Source organism: Anabrus simplex, chromosome 2 (assembly GCF_040414725.1).
Source record: "Anabrus simplex isolate iqAnaSimp1 chromosome 2, ASM4041472v1, whole genome shotgun sequence".
In the NCBI taxonomy this organism is placed as follows: Eukaryota; Metazoa; Arthropoda; class Insecta; order Orthoptera; family Tettigoniidae; genus Anabrus; species Anabrus simplex.
Genome location: NC_090266.1, coordinates 335200148 through 335220541, shown reverse-complemented (window position 1 = coordinate 335220541; position 20394 = coordinate 335200148). Strand labels below are relative to the sequence as shown.

The 20394-nt window shown below is 38.1% G+C and overlaps 1 protein-coding gene across 5 annotated transcripts in view; it reads left to right on the top strand.

Moving 5' to 3' along the window:
* CRMP (Collapsin Response Mediator Protein) overlaps nt 1-20394 on the top strand; it is a 486710-nt gene that overhangs the window by 349869 nt on the left and 116447 nt on the right. For 4 of the 5 annotated variants that reach the window (XM_067140711.2, XM_067140709.2, XM_067140712.2 and 1 more), the window contains one exon: nt 3696-3928. The exons of the other annotated variant lie outside the window; for it this stretch is intronic. In XM_067140711.2, coding sequence (XP_066996812.1) covers nt 3696-3928 — 233 coding nt within the window. The remainder of the gene's footprint in view (nt 1-3695; nt 3929-20394) is intronic. 5 annotated transcript variants of the gene reach the window in all.

Genomic DNA, 20394 nt, shown 5'->3' with positions numbered 1-20394 from the left:
TCTCAGAAGTGGAGTAGATTGATATCTTTCTTCCATTTTCATTCCTTTAAAAAATGGCTCACGTCTCAAATACCAGTATGTGCCATTGAGATTCAATCTGTAGACTTGATGTAGGGTTATGTTCACTGCCTGGTAATTACAAAATCTATAGAAAGCTTGCTGAGAAATGTTTAAAATATTCCCAGGAATTTAGTGAGTTTGATTTAACCTTTTGTATTTAAGAATAACTTCTTTAAGTGAAATATGCACAGAGAATTTAGTATCCAGGAGGTTTCAGCATACTATAACTGGTGGATTAGTTTAAGAACTACCGGTATGTATTCTTTTAGGATAGCAGGCTAGTTAATGGAAGAGGATCAGGCTATAACAAAGCTGATGCAACATGCTCATAATTAGGGACTGAATATAAGGCAGAATGCCTATACTTCATTTTTATAAATATGATACAAACTATTTAGTTTTAAAACATGCCTTCCAATTGAGATTGCTAAATAAAATTCAGGAAACTAAATCATCAAAAATTACCAGTGTTAACACCCCAGTGTGTCATGGGCTCATCAGTTGGGTACCGCACCTTCCCAAGACACTGGCCGGCTAGCACACCAGTAGAGACACTACTGCAAGCTATCCTGTGATAAGCACAATGCAGTGCCGACATACTAAGGAAGAATTACATCTCCACTTTTTATATATGCCCTCCAAGGCTAGCATGACCAAAAACAAGTCGGTGCTGCATTGTGCTCATCACAGGTTAGATTGCAGTGGTGTTTCTACTGGCGTGCTAGCTGACCAGTGTCTTAGGAAGGTGCGGTAGCCAACTGATGAAACCATGCCGCACTGGAGCAAAACAGTGGTAATTTCTGACGATTGAGTTTCTTGAATTTTATTTATTTAAGTTCATTTTGGAGTCGTTTGGTTGTATACAGCAAATTTATTGTTGCCTATGATTGTCTGTTTTAGTGTATAATGCCTATAAATACCTGTTTCTCTTTTTTTTTAATGAAATTAACTTTGCATTGAAAACAGCTAAAATGTGCTTTCATCATTTTTGAAATTATGCAGCACATACTCACTGCATAATTGTGACATCTGCTCTTGAAGGTAGGGTTGCACCATTATATTCAAAGGGACAGTGGGTGTTTATGTGCAGTATCTCATAGAGGAAGATTTACTCAGCATCTGTGTCTTGGCTGCTTGTTAGAAAGAACACTTAGCAAAGCCACTTAGCAAAAAAAAAAACAAAAAAAAAACAAACACCAATTTACGTAAATTTCTTAGACTTTAGTAGTGATGGGTTTCGACTGACACACCAATCCTATTCTGTATAGTGTTTGAATTGTCAATGAACTCTGTAAAAAAAAAGTGCCATATTTTGCAACGTGTGGAAGCCATGAAGTATAAGTCTGTGAAGAAAATCTAGACGGTGAAAGGCAAATCTGATCTCTTTGTTTGCAATATCTGAATACAAAAAACACATAATAGAGTAGTACCATACTAAATTTGAAAGAATTAAAATTTCCATTTAAGTATGTACTTATTTTTAGACTATTTCATTATGAATATTTTTGGATTTATTGGATGAAGTGAATTCAAGCATTCTTACATGGGAACTAATGGACTCATTTGTAAGGGATTAGAGAAGTGGATATGAACTTAGGAGAATTTTGATCAAAATCATAGTACTTACGAATTAAGAGAGAATATATTGATTAGGTTGAAGAGCTATCAACAAACACTAGATAAATTTGTTGATGTCTAGTTTATTCACTGTCACTTGCAGACTGGACGGAAAGCTATAATCGTCTACTTTGAAAATATGTTGTTGAATAGTAATATCCATTTGCTCAAATTGATTTTGGTCTTAACTAGCCCATCTCTCAGACTACTAAAACTGTTAACTTCATGTTTAATGGGTTGAGCATTCTGCATTGAGCCAATATATGGTGTATATATATATACAGGGTGAAGCGAAATTTGCGCACTCGGGCGTCGCAGCGCGACTCCTCACATGCCAACAATAAAAAACTGTCTCTCACAAAAGTTGGTCCTGCGAGTATATCAGGCAGAAAAAGGACGTTGAAGAGTGGCAATTTGGCAACAATGTAATCACATGTAGGGTAACTACCTCTGTCAGCAAATATTATCCGTGCTGTACAGTTAGTGCAGTGGATAGAGTTTTGGGTTCGCATGTAGGAGGTCGAGGGGTCAATCCTGGGTTGAGGCGCATTTTTTATTTGCTGATTTCCATAGGACATTACATACTGTAATACAGTAAGACACCCGTACATTACATCACATGTATCCTACATTTACAAGATTTTGTAACGCTGAACACAATAAATACTTTGCTAGGCCTACTGGGAACGTAAGGCCCTAACGAAATGTAATGGACCTGAACGAGGCAAGAATAATAGTTGGTACTAATCTATGAGGTCCGCCTCTGTGGTGTAGTGGTTAGTGTGATTAGCTGCCACCCCCAGAGGCCCGGGTTCGATCCCTGGCTCTGCCACGAAATTTGAAAAGTGGTACGAGGGCTGGAACGGGGTCCACTCAGCCTCGGGAGGTCAACTGAGTCGAGGTGGGTTCGATTCCCACCTCAGCCATCCTGGAAGTGGTTTTCCGTGGTTTCCCACTTCTCCTCCAGGCAAATGCCGGGATGGTACCTAACTTAAGGCCACGGCCGCTTCCTTCCCACTTCCTTGTCTATCCCTTCCAATCTTCCTATCCCCCCACAAGGCCCCTGTTCAGCATAGCAGGTGAGGCCGCCTGGGCAAGGTACTGGTCATCCTCCCCAGTTGTATCCCCCAACCCAGAGTCTGAAGCTCCAAGACACTGCCCTTGATGCGGTAGATGTGGGATCCCTCGCTGAGTCCGTGGGAATAACCGACCCTGGATGGTAAACAGATTACGATACGTTACGATACGATACTAATCTATGAGACCACTGGAGGAGGGTACAAAGAAAACAGATTTCGCATCTAGTATATGAAGTGGTGCGAATGAATTCACGTCCACGACGTGGAAAGGGCGTCTTTCAAAGCTGACCAATGAAAACAATTGTTCGTCCATTTCTAGGATCGTAGTATGTCAATGCAAATGGTGTCTATAGGACCCGCTGCAATCACTGTTGACGATTAAGATGCCAGATACCATACCACCTGGACTACATTTACGAAATAAAAAATACACGCTTCAACCCAGGATCGACCCCTCGACCTCGTGCATGCTAATCCATTGCACCAACTGTACAGCACGAATAATATGTGTTGATAGAGGTAGTTACCCTATATGTGGTTACAGTGTTGCCAAATTGCCACTCTTCAGCGTCCTTTTTCTGCCTGATATACTCTCAGGACCAACTTTTGTGAGACATTTTTTTATTGCTGGTATGCGAGCAGTCGCGCTGCGACACCCAAGTGCGCGAATTTTGCTTCACCCTGTATATTGCTACATTGCTATAGGTTTTATAGATGCATGATAAGATGAATACCTGTGGCTGTTACCATTTCAAAAAACATATTTTTCTTAAGTTTATCTTAATTTATGTCATTTAGTAATATTTTTGTTCATTTGCTTATGGAGTATTTTTCTATTCTCATGTATCAAGAAGTTTGCACCTTGTTTTATGTGTTTAGACCTCTTGAAAGCATGTGTATCTTCATTATGTTTTAGTTTCACTTGCATGTTTCTTGTAGGTTGCTTGCCCCCTCTATGTAGTGCATGTAATGAGTATTGCGGCAGCTGACGCACTTGCTGCAGCAAAGAGTAAGGGATATCAAGTGTATGGAGAGACTCTTGCTGCCACATTGGGTACTGATGGCACCCATTACCGTCATGCTTGCTGGAATCATGCTGCTGCTCATGTACTCAGTCCTCCTTTGAGGCCAGATCCTACTACAAAAGATGTGCTAATGGAGAGACTTGCAAAGTAAGTAATATTTTTCTTACATACTTTACCAGATCATCTTTTTTTCTTGTAGGGAAATGTCTATGTAGTTCTGTGTTCACGTGTGCATGTTTTTAAGAAGAGGATAAATAAAGTGCCAGTTTCACCAGACAAACATTAATCAATTATAAAAGAAAATTGTTAATCTTAATGATCTCTTGCATTCATATGGCCTGTGTGATATGAAAGCTTGGTAAGTAATTACAGTTCTCGTAGTACAGTATACTAAAGATGGATTACATATGTATGAGATAAAATTCCTATTCAGAATAATCCTTCAGATATTCTGTATTTGTAGAATTGAAGTATTGAAATACCGAGGTATCTTAGAACTGACATTAGAGGTAGCTTCTTTTATAGCAAATTTATCTTAAATTGTAAGAGGTTAAAAGTATTTTGATCTATGTCCAGCAGTCCACAAAGAGCTATTTAATGTAAAAGGATTTGATTTTTGCTTTTCCATATATGGACTGCCCTAAAAAGATAGCATAACACGCTTGTGTGATGAGTTAGGCATTTGAGTTTCACACCACAAAACAGCCATATCCTGTTTTAAGTAACTTTTAAATTTGTTTGTCCATTAGTAGGAAGATTTTCTTCTTCTGCTTCTTGTTATTTTTTTTACCCTTCCTCCTCTTCCATGTGAACAAAGCACTCTCCTACAAAGACTACCACATATTTTATCTGTCAGTGTCTTTGCAGTGGTTTTGTACATTCAATGACTTCTTACTTGCTAGCTGAAATAAAGTTTCTGTGAACCAGGTGTTCTTTATCTCTAAGTTGTGTCTTTGGGCATTTGCGGACAGGTGTGACAGTCATCTGTAACATTTTTGTAATTGCTGTTCTTATTTAAATATAGATATTTAAAACAAACTTCTAATCAACAGTTGTACTGGTACAGACTTCCATAGCTGAATCAACTGACAAAAGCTTTAATCCTGTTCTGGGATATTAGGCCATAATGACAAAATAAATGTCAACATTTCAGCTGCTGTTCAGTAGCCCTTGTGAAGATGAAATGACATGAGCTGGGTGGCCGTTCAGACTTTATAGCAGCAAGAAGTCTAGGTGGTGACATTTTTTTTTAATGCTATTTGTTCGGGGCATAGACCTACAGAGATCTTTTGCCCCTATTTGCACCATGTGATATGAACCTGCGTGTAATTGGAATGGAGGAAGTGTAGTGTTGAATGTGAGGAAAGGAAAGTTAAGGACGACACAAACACCCAGTTCCCAGGCCAAGGATATTAATAATTTACAATTTAAAACCACTGACCCAGCCGGGAATCGAACCAGGGGCCGCCAGGTGGCGGGCGGACGCTTTGCCCCCACACTGCGGGGCCGGACAGGTGGTGACATTCGTATTGGCTTGCCTCTCTTTCAGATTGATGATGTCAGGACTTGTGTGCTGTGTGACCCGGTGTAGTCCTGCTGGGAAGTAACAATCACTCAACTCGGCTACACTGTAGTCCCTCTTCTTTCCTGTTGAAACCATTGTCAGTTTCATTATCTCGATGCACATGGTGCTAGCAGATGGTAACTAGAACTGTGGCTTCCTCAAATTTCATTTCCTTATCGAGGACAGAGGGTGTGCTCATCCACTGCAGATTTTTCAGGTTGGTTGAAACAAACACTGATGCTTATGTTCTTTCAACCTGGTGTTAATGCTGCACTTGGGGTTTCCAATATAGACCTTTGCATCCAACCTGCACAGCTATTTACGACATTGTGGAATCATGTCCATTATTTCCACCTCTGTTGCTACAACATATCAGCATTCTATACAAATGTTTTACTTAGAATGATCTTATACCTGTGTTCCTAGTTACAGTTGAAAGAGATGTGGAACCAACAACATGACTCCCCTTTTCCAAAACTAACAGTGTCAAAGGGTGATTAATTGGAATACACGCCATAGCTCTCAGAATATATCTAGAGCCTATGTCCATTTGATGTTGCTATTCAGTATGTGCATATTTTCTTTCTTTCTTCAGTTTTCTATTATTTTAGACTGTCAAAAAAATTATGAAAGAAGGATCCATTTAACACTAGAATGGCTAAACTTTCCTCATAAAGGCCGGAGGCGGTCATTTTGACTGCTGCCACGTACTGATATATATCTAGCATTCAGGGTCTGGGAAACATACGAATGTTCAATGGTTTATTTTAAAACCGCATAATTAACCATTGGAATGTATTGTTAAATATTAATAATTGCTTATTTTCTTTCACCTCTAATAGGTAATAATGAAATATTTTGGTGGACATGCTATTGAATGCGTGTGAAAACTTATGAGATAGTAAAGATAAGTCTCTATTTGTTTAGATCTATTCAAGCACTTGATAAGTAATTAATGCAAGCGATTATCTTACGTGAAAATTTTCCGCCGATTACTTTGTTGCTCGAAGAACGCGTATCAGTGGTTTTGTTCTGTTTGCAGTTGGAGTTCGCTTGACATTGTCGTCGCATACGACTGGCACATTGGACCTAAGGCTGAGGCTCAGGCTGAAGTGTAGAGAATTCATTCAACCAGCATCTTCACAAAATCAGATCTTAGTTCCTATATTGAAGAATATAGTCATTGCAAGTGATAAATATCATTATGGTTCTGTATTGAAAATTACTATACTTGTAAGATGCTAATTAATTTATTAATTTAACCACCTATTCAATACATTATAGTTTTATACAATTAGGATTTGATCATTATTACCTTATGAAATGAGAGACATGTTTTGCCTTTCATAGAAGGCATCTTCAGTCACTGTACCTCCTTGAGGTTAAATCAGGCACCTGATTTATAGTTAAAATATAATCACTAAGATTTAATATTAACATACTTAAAATAAGAGTAGTCTAGAGGAAAATTGAAGATCAATTTTTGGTACTATTGTGAATAACAACAAGATCAGCCGTTGGCTGTTGATTAATAGTTGTGACAAAGGTACATAGTGCAGTGCTTAGTAGCAGTGGTCTGTTTTGAATATTTAAATATTACATTTTCCGGAATGTTAGGAAAAATTGTCGAGCAATATGAGAATGTTAATTGAGACCTTGTTCAGAAGTAAAGTCGTAAAAATTGAAAAAAGCTATCTGGTTGAAGTCTTAGGTTCGTGATTTTTGGCTTGCAATAAGTAATTGTGGTTTAACATTTGGCGTAAATGGACAACTGATTGGAGTATCTCGTCTTGTTAACAAACTTAAAATAGAAGCAGTCGGAAAGAAAGATGAGTAAAATTTTTTTGTACTAGTATGAATAACAACCATAACAGCCATTAGCTGTTGATAAATAGTTCACCAAGCTGGATAGCTGCAGTTGCTTAAGTGCGGCCAGTATCCAGTATTCGGGAGATAGTGGGTTCGAACCCCACTGTCGGCAGCCCTGAAAATGGTTTTCCGTGGTTTCCCCATTTTCACACCAGGCAAATGCTGGGGTTGTACCTTAACTAAGGCCACGGCCACTTCCTTCCAAGTCCTAGCCCCTCCCGTCCCATCGTCACCATAAGACCTAACTGTGTCGGTGCGACGTGAAGCAAGTAGCAAAAAAAAAAAAAAAAAAAAAAGATAAATAGTTCCCTGCCTGAGAAGCAAAAGGGCTTATGTACAATGTATTAAAGTAGGACATAAATCCTTTTACTTCTCAGGTACGGAGTTGTCAAGGGTACATAGTACATAGTATATTTTGAGTTTTTAAATATTGCATTTTTCAGAATGTTAGGAAAAGCATCCCAGCGATTTGAGAATGGTTAATTTAGACTTTATTCGGAAATAATGTCGTAAAATTGAAAAAAGAAAAGAACAGGTTGAAGTCTTTGGCTCGTGATATTAGCCTTGTAAAGGTGATTGGTGATTTAACATTTGGCGTCGTCCATAGCGAAGAGATCAAATGTTAAAATAAAACTCAACTTGATTGGAGTATCTTGAGTTGAAATAAGCCTCCATTAATATTGTTAGTGAAGTGAAGTTGTAAGTAGCACAGCATGATGGTGTTGGTGCGTGCTGGATGCTATCGTGTTGGTTAAAGGGGGCATCTAGCTTGTGATGGATGGTGTGAATGCCAAGCGTGTGTAGACTGTCTGTAATTGAGAAAATTTATTATTAAACTTATTGTTCTCAAGTAATGAGCTAAGCAGTTAATATCACTTACCCCTTAGGTCGCTAAGATGTTATTTGTTCGTGCTGAGTGTTGTCGCACTAATGAAGGTCGCTCGGTTCCTACTTCTCGCATTGTATCTATGAGGTTGTAGTGGAGGGGGAAGCACTTGGGAGGGAGGAGCTATGTCCACGTGCAGAGGAGAGTTGACGGAAACAGGGGAGGTAGAGTGGAGGGGCGTGCCTGTCGACGTGTTGGAAGTTTTAGCTGACTTGGTATTAAAGATTTTAAAAAGTTATTGTCTTGAAAATTCATTTTTTCAAGTAAAATAGGAATTCGATCGTAAAGGGGGCTTTTTATATATATAATATCACCGAGCTCGATAGCTGCAGTCGCTGAAGTGCGGCCAGTATCCAGTAATCGGGAGAAGTGGGTTCGAACCCCACTGTCGACAGCCCTGAAGATGGTTTTCCGTGGTTTCCCATTTTCACGCCTGGCAAATGCTGGCGCTGTACCTTAATTAAGGCCATGGCCACTTCCTTCCCATTCCTAGGCCTTTCCTATCCCATCGTCACCATAAGACATATCTGTGTTGGTGCGACATGAAGCAAATAGCAAAAAAATTATCTGTTATATCATTCAAGTTTTTGTCTTTATTAAAGTGTTGGTCCAAGATGATGTATAAGTTTTCAAATTTGGTCATTAGTCTGCCTTTCTCGATTCTTTTTATGATTGTCAAATTCTGTTCTATTGTGGTGAAATGGTGACCACCAGTATCCCTCATGTGTATACTCATTGCAGAAAATTCATTATGTTTTTGAGCGTTCAAGTGTTCTAAATATCTAGTTTGAAAGCTATGTCCAGTTTGACCGATATATAAAAAATTACATTCTGAAAAATTGAGTCTATAAATTCCTGAGCCTATGTAGCAGTTATTATTTATGTTGACAGTGTATTGATTAAAAAATATGTTTTGATTTGTGTTCCGTGTTTTGAAAGCGATATTAACTTCATGGTTTTTTTAGGGGGTTAGCTATCTGATGGTTAATTGGATTAGTGTATGTAAAAGTTGCGATCTTTGGTTTATTGGGTTTTATTGGGGAAAGTTGTGGTGTTAGTTTTAGTTTTACTTTGTTAATAATTTTATTAATCGTGCTGGTGTTGAAGCCATTGAATTTGGCTATTTCTTTTATGTTATCCATTTCTTTTTTTCAAATCACTACTGATCTGCATTTCGGGCAGTCGCCCAGGTAACAGATTCCCTATCTGTTGTTTTCCTAGCCTTTTCTTAAATGATGATGATTATTATTATTAGCTGAAAGTGGAATTTTTAAAGCTCTAAATATTAAACTGTAATATGAAGCTTGTTTATGGGAGTTGGGGTGTAATGAATTATTGTGTATTGTTAGCGGAGTGAAGGGAGGTTTCCTGTAGATCTGAAAGTCAAATTTATTATCCATTCATGTGATACTGATATCTAAAAAATTAATCGAGCTGCTGTTCTCATCTTCCTTTGTGAATTTTATATTATTATCTAAAGTGTTTAAAAATGTGAGGATGTTATTGCTGCTATTGTATTGTTTGTCAATTCTTGCTAATGTGTCGTCAACATAACGGAGCCATAGATGAAGCCCATTAATGTTTTTTTTTTATTGGGGAATGTTGTGTTGTTAGTCTTAGTTTTACTTTGTTAATAATTTATATATATATTGGTGAAAGTTTCATTGTATTGCAAGCCAAAAATCTAGAACCTGAGACTTCAACCAGATATTTTTTTCAATTTTTATGACTTCACTTCTGAACAAGGTCTCAGTTAACATTCTCATATTGCTGGACAATTTTTCCTAATATTCCGAAAAATGTAATATTTAAATATTCAATACAGACCACTGCTACTAAGCACTGCACTATGTGCCTTTGTCACAACTATTAATCAACAGCCAACGGCTGATATTGTTGTTATTCACAATAATACCAGAAATTGTTCTTCAGTTTTCCTCTAGACTACTCCTATTTTAAGTATGTTAATATTAAGTCTTAATAGTTATATTTTAATTATAAATCAGGTGCCTGAGTTAATCTTGAGGAGGTACAGTGATTGAAGATGCCTTCTATGAAAGGTGAAACATGTCTCACATTTCATAAGGTAATAATGATCAAATCCTAATTGTATAAAACTATAATGTATTGAATAGGTGGTTAAATTCATTAATTAGCATCTTACAAGAATATAGTCATGTCGAGATTCTCTGTCCTGTAACTTCCTTGTAGACTATCCATGAATTTATTGCTGCTAGATCAAGTCCGTTGTAAAATACATGGCATCCAGCCCTAATGGTGTATTTATGCCCCATTTGATCAGCTACATAGTTCCGTTGCAAAATTCAGTAGTACGAGGAAGCTTCTTGTTTTTTTCACTTACTTGAACCTTCGAGTGTAGTGTTTAGCAGAAGCACATTCTTATTCACTTTTCCTTCAAATACTGTGAGAGTAGTGTGATCTTCCTTATAAAGTATGACAGTCTTGTACAGATCCATGTGTGATGCTTTTATTGACTCTGAAATTTCCTTCCTCACTCAATTGATTGTTCCAACAATACCAGTTTTCTTCTCTTTCACTCTCTCAGCCAAATTTACCAATGTAAAGAAGTTATCAGTGGTCACGTTACATCCTTTCATGAGATATCGGTTTATAAGTTTCAGTTAAACATTTTCAGGCGGTCACTCATTGGCAGGTCACATTTAGTCTTTCCCAAGATAAAGAAACCCATTGCACACAAACTAAGAATCAACCTCTACCAGTAGCCAGAATTTTATGCCAAATTTATCTGGGTTCGTTGGCCATGTACTGCGTGAACCTAAACCGATCTTTGCTGGAGAAGAGTTGTTCATCAGTTGTGTCATTCGCTTCTGGATTTCCCACTACTGTCAATAACAGTCTAAATAGTTTTTCCATCCTTACCACATAACTGATCCCCTGGTGCAAATGAAGGAGACTACCAGTTCGTGACCTCTCCCACCTTGTCCCTTTCCTCTTCAAACAGGGTGCCCGCTGCTAAGGGATTGTCCTCTGCTGCAAAATTAATCAGGGCTAGTTGAAGGAGTAACTGCGTCTATTGTAATTACAATGTCCACTTTGTACACACTTTCATTAGGCGAATCAATATCAATATCTGATATATCACCGCACTGATGCGGTATAAAATCGCTGTGCGGTTAGAGGCGCGCAGCTGTGAGCTTGCATCCGGGAGATAGTGGGTTCGAATCCCACTGTCGGCAGCCCTGAAGATGGTTTTCCGTGTTTTCCCATTTTCACACCAGGCAAATGCTGGGGCTGTACCTTAATTAAGGCTATGGCCGCTTCCTTCCATCTCGTAAGCCTTTCCCATCCCATCATTGCTATAAGACCTATCTGTGTCGGTGCGACGTAAAACCATTAGCAAAAAAAAAAGGTATAAAATCCTCATCACTCATTACGTTTATTTTTTTTATAATGTATCTTCATCACAGGATTCGTCTTCTCCTAGCTTTTCAAGTTCTACTAATAACTGAACAGGAGTAAGTTTTTGCTGCCGAGCCATTATTATGCACTATACTACACAAGTGATAGAAACTAACTCATCCATTCGCGACCAGTGCTAGAGGCATACCATTTATTCGCTCCTATAGTGACAGGAAGCAAGCAGTGAGCAAAATAGTACACTCCCTGTCAAAAAAGTGAAGCGGTCAAAATGACCACTTATGGCCTTCCCAGGTATAATGGACAGTATTGGAGTTCTCTTATTATCTATTGATGTCATTTTTGGTGTGAATATGCATAACCCTAAAAGATTAAGTCACAAAATCACAAACTCATGCATTAAAAAAATGTGAGTGTGGAATTACCTTGAAATAGGCCAACGGTCAAAGTGACCGCTCTGGCCGTTCTAGTGTTAAAGGTAAAGGTGCATCTGTAATACTTTCACATGCATACCTTGTGTTGCAAATTCATAGTCTAACAACTAACGAAGGACATGATAGAATGTTACAGGAGTTTATATTGAAGTAGGTAATGGGTATTGGGATATCTATGAAGGTTTTGTGTATTTTGTCTAGTGTGTGGTCAAGTGATCTGTATGCAGACATTCTGTTCAAAAAAGAATGTATATCCAGTTTGCTAGATGATATTAAACTGCATGTATCATAAGGGAAGTATCAAGGTAAGACAGGTCGAAACCTACCTTGAAATTTTTGTGGATCAGTCTTTGTACTATAAGAGGTCAACATATGGAAAATCAGCCTTCAGATTTAACTGCAAGTCTCCGAAATCATGTGGTGAATCTCGCATAGATCAGTGGGATAACGTGCGAGTATTGTACATGTACATTGTACATGTTGGCAGGAATGGCCAATGTACCCAAAGTCAGTGATAAGCAACACCACACATGCTAGTCAGCTGTGAGGTGCTTCACTGTATCCAACAGCAATGTAACAGTTTTGATGGTTGTTTTAAAGAAAGCAAAACAGTGAAAATGAGTTCCTCAAAGGATGGCGTTTTAAATCCTATTAACGTCGCAGAATTTGTAATAAATTATTTCTGCGAAAAGGTGCTTTTGCTTTCAGCAAAAGTTAGTTCCAAAGGAAAGGAAATGGGACAATATATGATTGATTTGATGGAAAATAATCAGAGGAGTGCAACGCATTCAGATGGTTTCTCCACAGTGGAGACAGTGAAAGCAACTCAAGTGATTCCATTTGTCAAAACCTTCTGCCGATTTCAAGCAAAACTCAGGGTCCCAGTTCGAAACTGGAATAAGACACCTCGGAATCTAGTGAAGCTCTGAGTCTGCTGCCATACAAATCATGCAGTTATATTCCTAGCCACGTAAAATGTGAGAAAACATCAGTATGGAGTAAAAGAAGAGGGCTGTAAAATTCTGGCTTAACGAAGTTGGTAAATAGCGATTATCACTTTCACACGTTCACAAATAGTTTAGTGAAGTTGGAGCGATATCTTTACTTAAGGAGGAAGCGGTTGGAAAATATGGGTATGTTGGCAGGTCCAATTTTTTAACATAAAACATGTATGTACAGTATGAAATACTCTATCCCTGTTTCCAGGAGGCAAGAAGGGGAAGGCAAAATGTAAGTGATGAAGATTTATGACTGTGGGCTTAAAAAATGCACATGAATTATCTATTGAAAGAAGTAATTTCTCCGCCTCTCATGCCTGGATCAGCAGTTTCAAGAAACAAAACAGAATTGGGAGTAGGGAAATTATGAAATGTGTATCCCATTCCCATATTCAGGATGAAAAACAAAAGAATATGGCTGCAGAAGAATTTCTGGAGACAGCTCAAGAACGCTTCTCCATTACACCCTGTCCTCTATTTAAAAAAAAAACTGACCGACTGACTGATCGAAAAGGACTATATTTTGTAGGTGAGAAACACATGCACACGATAGCCCAATCGGTTAGTTCACTCATACATTCAACACCATAATACCAACAATCAGTATGGACGGTTCTTTGTTCCCTAAATTATTTATTGTACTGCAGAAGCCGAGCGGTACCTTCAGTTCTCTGGATTTTAAAAAATGTTTAAGCAGATAACATCGTTGTCATTGCCACAAAATCAGGACAATTGGGGAAAACAGGACTGAAAATATGGTTTAGAGAAGCTTTTTTTTCTTTTTCTTTTTTTTCTGAAGACGACTGTGCCTTATTTTTCGATGTGTGGACCACATACAGTGATGCAACTTGTCATGAAGATCTCTTCAGATTCCTCCAGGTACCACGGGCATAATTCAACCTTTAGACAAATTCTTCTGGCAGTGGAAAGCTTTTTACTGCCGATTAACAGAAATTCTAACCTCTCGTAATGATGTAAGTTGAGGTTCACCACAGAGATACAATCCTTAAACTGCAGTCCTGTATACATTTTCAGTTTTCATCTCAACAGTTTTGGGATATGATAAAATATTCATCGTTCGCAATGAATTGCACAAAAGAGTGACCTCCCAATTTCATAGTGCCCGCTAACTATTGTTTGGAGAAGAAGAAATGTGTGAAGAACCATGCAACAATGAAGTTCTAATTTGTTGTGCTTGGTGTACAAAAACTTACCATGCAATTTGTACCAGTTATACCAGTCATTTCTGCTTTGTACCAGTCATTTCTGCTATTCATTTTTGAGTGACTGACAGGAGAATGAAACAATACAGTTACAGAGCTGGTTGAGACTGCATGCATATACGTCCCGCCACACCAGCTGCGCCACCCGTCATACTTGTGTACCAGGATTCCATGTATGATTTCGGTGCCTTGCAGTTAAATATGGAGGCCGATTCACTGCACGCTACCCTGTTACAGTACAGCGATTGTGTCAAAAAAATTTCAAGTTAGGTTTCGACCTGTCTTACCTGATACTTCCCTTGTCAGTAACATGTGGTTGCACTCTCTAGAAACTGAAACTAGAAATGAGTTTCGAGTGGTGATGAAGAAAGGTTGCGTTTTTGGCTTATGATGCTATTCTGCTATAAAAGAGGAAATAATACTGAACAGTCCGATTCATTGGCTGAAGGTCAGCGTACTGGCCTTCGGTTCAGAGGGTCCCGGGTTCGATTCCCGGCCGGGTCAGGGATTTTAACCTTAGTTGGTTGATTCCATTGACACGGGGCTGGGTGTTTGTGTTGTCTTCATCATCATTTCATCCTCATCACGACGCGCAGGTCGTCTACGGGAGTCAAATAGAAAGACCTGCACCTGGCGAGCCGAACCCGTCCTGGGATATCCCCGCACTAAAAGCCATACGACATTTCATTTCATACTTGAACAGATGTTGAAATACGTTTGAAATCTATGAAGACAGAGTTGTTGATGAAATAGTGAAGTGGAGATAGTTTATGGTATGAAAAATTCAGGGATTTTAGTTTAGAAGATGTCTATTGATTCGGAAGATCTTCAGTATGCTGTTTGCTTTACGTCACACTGACACAGATAGGTCTTATGGCGATGATGGGATAGGAAAGGCCTAGGAATGGGAAGGAAGCGGCCGTGTCCTTTACTAAGGTACAGCCCCAGCATTTGCCTGGTGTAAAAATGGGAAACCATGGAAAATTATCTTAAGGGTTGCTGACAGTGGGGTTCGAACCCACTCTCTCCTGGATGCAAGCTCACAGCTGCGCGCCCCTAAGTGCATGGCCAACTCGCCCAGGATCTTCAGTATGAACATCCACCTTATAAATATATCTATTGAGGCCTGTTCATAACTTTTTAATTGGGAGTTAACTGAGATTTTGAAATTTCCCAGAAGTATTGTTAGTGATCATTTAATGAATGGTATTCCTCCCGTCATCATTGTTTTCATCCCATATAGTTTTTTGCATGATTAAATATTAATGCGTTATTATACAGTATGATTATGCATGTATGACAATATTGTGCCAAAATGTCAGAAACTTCTTATTGTGTCCAGTGAGATTACAAAGGAAATTTTATCTTGAGTTACTATTATGCTATCGGATAACCATTTTGGATGGTTACATAAGGTAGTTGGAGAAATTGCACCAAAAGTTTCAACACAATGGGCCAGAGTTGATTTTTAAAGAGAGTATTGTGTTCTGTTGAGAGGAAATCAAGGCTTGCATGTCTGTCGCCTGTAGAAAAATGTACAGAGTTTTCGCTGAAGTCTTGCCACACTCATCATATTCACTGGATGTTGTACCAACTTTGACTTGTTTCTATCTTTGCAGAATTCCTCGAAAGAAAAATGATAGGTAATTAAACAGAGATAATTTCTTTGCTTCCACAGCAACAGAGTTTTATCTGTAGAGAATTTTAAAATTGTGAAATTGTTGGGCGTAAGTCATGGAAAAATGCAGGATAAATATAATGATTTCATTTTAAATATAGAAAGAAAAAGTATATTTCTTTTCCTCCCTAAAGATGTGTTGAGAACTTCGAAGGAAGCCCAGTTATGTTTATGTAAGGGAAATATTGTATGTTCCAACTTGCTGTACCTTCATTTTGTTTCTTTGTATAATTGGGTTCTTCTATGTAAAAACCCATGTATATTATTTGCTGGTTTGCAGCTATAATTACTGGCGAGTACTCTTGAAAGCATGTGGCCCTCAGTGAGGTTAAAAGTTAGAAGTGTGTGCATTTTCCCATTGCACTTTGTTTGCTAGAGACTTAACATATTTATTTCATGGCAACATTCAGAAATTTGAACTGGCCAGTGTTTCATTTCTGCTTTGAATTAAGGGCATTTCAGGCTCTGATTCTGGTTATGCAGCAATTCCTGATGGTTATTGTTGTCCAATTGCTTCCTTAATTTCCGTAGGTGGTTTCAAAGTGCAGTGCATTGGATAAAGACAGATATCATTATGTGTTGAGAAAAGTACCTTGTTTTACATTATGTGTTAAATATATGTTGACCAGATTGCCATTGTAATAGTCATTTCATTGTAAATAATTTTAAGATTGGCATGAGAACAATTTACACATGGCCATATGCTGATTGATGCAGGAAGATATAATTACCTTTATTATGGAGCCACATTTTATAGACCATCACCAAGCTCGATAGCTGCAGTCGCTTAAGTGCGGCCAGTATCCGGTATTCGGGAGATAGTGGGTTCGAACCCCACTGTCAGCAGCCCTGACGATGGTTTTCCATGGTTTCCCATTTTCACACCAGGCAAATGCTGGGGCTGTACCTTAATTAAGGCCACGGACGCTTCCTTCCCATTCCTAGGTCTTTCCTGTCCCATCATCGCCATAAGACCTATCTGTGTCGGTGCAACGTAAAAAAATAGACCGTCCACTTTGAATTTTTGTGTAGAATGTACTGATAGTCCTTTTCTTATTAAGTCTTTTTTCATCGTCCACTTGAATTTTTCTATTGAATGTACTGATAGTTCTTTTCTAATTATTTGTTGTTTCATTTCTTGGTCTAAAGTCATCCATAAATCCTTCCTCTAATAAAGTAAATTCCTACAGTGACTTCGCTACTTATATTTTGTTATTCAGCAAATTTACTTTACTACTTAGTAGAATATCCCTACTGGTCCTATGATATTCCAGATTACAAAGTTAGTTTTAACACTCTGTTGATCGTACATCCTGGTGGTTTTTCAACTTTTATATAAGGTAAGGTATTCCTAGCAAGTATTATTGAGTTACCCGCTGATGGCGTTTGGTTAAGACAACAAATCTCTAAAGTGTGGGGTGCTACTCTTACATGTTTCATTACTAAGCATGTTTGCCCTTGGTTTGTCCCAGAATTGCATTTGTTATTGCTAAGTATTTGCGAACCATTAATTTGTTCCATAATGGTTGACTAGGAGCTAAATAGATTTTATACTCGGCTGTGAAAGGTCATAACCGCGTGCCCTCTTGTCTTAGGTCTAAATCTGCCTTAATGAAAAGACTAAATATTTAGGGAAAGATAAAATTAACACACAGAAAGAAAGTATCCCAAGTAGCTGTTCCCTTATGGCTGACAGTGCATGTTGCTTTGTCTGGAATACCTGTAAATTGATGCATAGCACTAACTTAGTTATAATTTGAAGTACTGATAATTTTAACTTAGTTATAATTTGAAGTACTGATAATTTCATAGTTGCTGTTGTACTGCATGGTAACATTAACACATAAAACAATAACATAATAATAACGAGCAAAGGGAAGATAAACAAAATACACAAAACAAGGACAACTACAGGTAATATGAAAAGACGGACAACAGGATGTGTGGAAGATGCTGGATGGCCCTGCCGGGAACGTAACTTGGTGGTGATTGTATTCATGATGAAGATTATCAGCTTTTTTAAAATACTGTTTATTAAACATAAACTCTTTAAATTCATTTATAAAATAACCTTAAACTTCAAAAATTGATGTTAAAATACACATAACTATATTAATAGGAATTTGCACAGTGCTCGTCGACACTCGCAAAATTATTTGAAAATATCATTTGTTGTTAACCTGAAATCGTCGCCTTCCTGACAAATATAGTGACCCTTCAGGTCTAGGACTATAAAACAATAAATGTTACGTTAAGATACTACCCTGAAAACAATTGAAGGCAACCAAATTGACAGCCATGCTCGCAGGCATGGGAGGGTTAGTAGTCCTGCCCTCAGAACCCAAGTGATGTTCTGTGCACCAAATAAATGCCATCGGGTTTAAAGGTGATATCAAAGGAATTTAAAATTTTGGAAACAAAGATTAAACAGTAGCAACTTTGGAAACACAAGTAAGCTAATGGACATGAAGAGGATTCTAAGGACATTACCAGTATATTCCATATAATGGATACGTACTGTGAGGCGGCAGCATATCCAATTAAAAACTTTTTTCTGAATTGAGGATTTCCTTATCGCAGTGGGCTAGTTCCATTCTACCAGAGACAGGCAAACAAAGAATATTGGTGGCCTGAGTCTTTTTCAAGTAATATGTTATGGTTGTGTGCCCCAAAAATAAAAGCGTGATAGCGCTGGAAAGCTTTTTTAAAAATTAAATTAATTGATCAAAGATGCAAGACTGCCCCAGACAATTTCTGTAAGTGAAAAGGTTAGGTTAAAACATTAAGGAAAATAAAACATACATTATCCCAGTACCTAGGTTGGAACTCCACCTCGGAGCAAGAGCTCGGATCAGACATAACTGCCTTTACAGAGGACCAAGAATCGATGACACTAGCATTGCATCTTGGAATTTAACCCCTCTCCCCGAGCTGTTTGTACGAGTCACCTTCCAGAACAAGGGAGGCAAACAACCAATAACATGCAGAATTCGACCAGAGCAGACTACGCATGTTCTTAACATGAGGGTGGAATATTCTCACAATCTCTGGCAGTTGTCAGAACGCCTGGACTGCCATTATTCCCACATGCTCTGTTGTTCTCCAGAACACCAGAAACAAGATTTCTTTCTGGCATCAGAGAGACATGAGAATGAAATAGCCAGGCCTGTTATAGGTTGTTCGAACAGTTATCACCATTTTACAGTGGAGAACCAATATTCATTTTTCTGTATGATAATAATAATAATAATAATAATAATAATAATAATAATAATAATAATAATAATAATAATCTGTACAACAAAGATTCCCCTGCCTTTACACATGCAACCACAAAGATAATTTTATATGCATATTATAAACTGGTACAGCTTGTCAAAGAATGTTACAAGTTGTATTGGTGCAGAAAGTTGTAGAAAACCAGCTACAGTTCATCATTGGCAGTTTTATTGGTATCCCTTGTTCAAGAGCTTAAAGAATATGTAGTTTGTTCCTTCACACTTGTAGTTTAAAGTTATCTCAAACATTATTATAACGATGATGATAATAATCACTATTCTATACTTAGCATTGACAAGTTATAATCATGTGCCCTCTTGACTTAGGTCAAAATATGCCGTATTGAAAAGACTAAATATTTACGGAAAGACAAAATTAGCACACATTATTCTGCATTCTTCTTCACACTATTCTTTATGTACTTTTCACACAACAGAAATACTATCTGCCCGCCAACTGGGTAATTTCGTAGTATGGTTGCACTAGTGCAACATCCTTCAACTCGTTCTTAAGCATCGACATAGCATTCTGATTAAGTGCAACTTACCTCTAGTAAGCAAGCCCTGATAGTTTTACCCAAAATCGTGACATATTTAGCCACCCACATTTCACGATGTGATACACTGCCAAGACCAATGAAAACGCAATGCTAATTCTTTCATCAGTACTGCGTAGATATACCGGTACAGTTGTGCGAAACCCAGATGCTTATCACTGCTTTTTTTAGAGTATTTTGTTATCTGTTAAGAGCTGTGTGTATTCAATCCAAGTTAGTTTCTGATATTACTTTAAGAAATGATGAGAAATAGGTTCTATTTTTCATGGAGCCCGATCATAAAATGTTTATTTTGTTATCTCCAGTTAGCCTCCAAATAATATTGATGGAACTTATATAAGAATTTTTTTTGTACAAAGGAAAACCTTTTAACCATACATCTCAATACGAAATGATTGTTGCCGGGCTGAGTGGCTCAGACGGTTAAGGCGCTGGCCTTCTGACCCCAACTTGGCAGGTTCGATCCTGGCTCAGTCCGGTGGTATTTGAAGGTGCTCAAATACGTCAGCCCTGTATCGGTAAATTTACTGGCAAGTAAAAGAACTCCTGCGGGACTAAATTCCGGCACCTCGGCGTCTCCGAAAACCGTAAAAGCGTAGTCAGTGGGACGTAAAACAAATAACATTAGAAATGATTGTTGCTGAAAAATGTTTCACACTACTATCCTTTCAGATGCATAAGGGACATGTGACTTCTTGATGCCATACTATATTAACGCACCAGATTT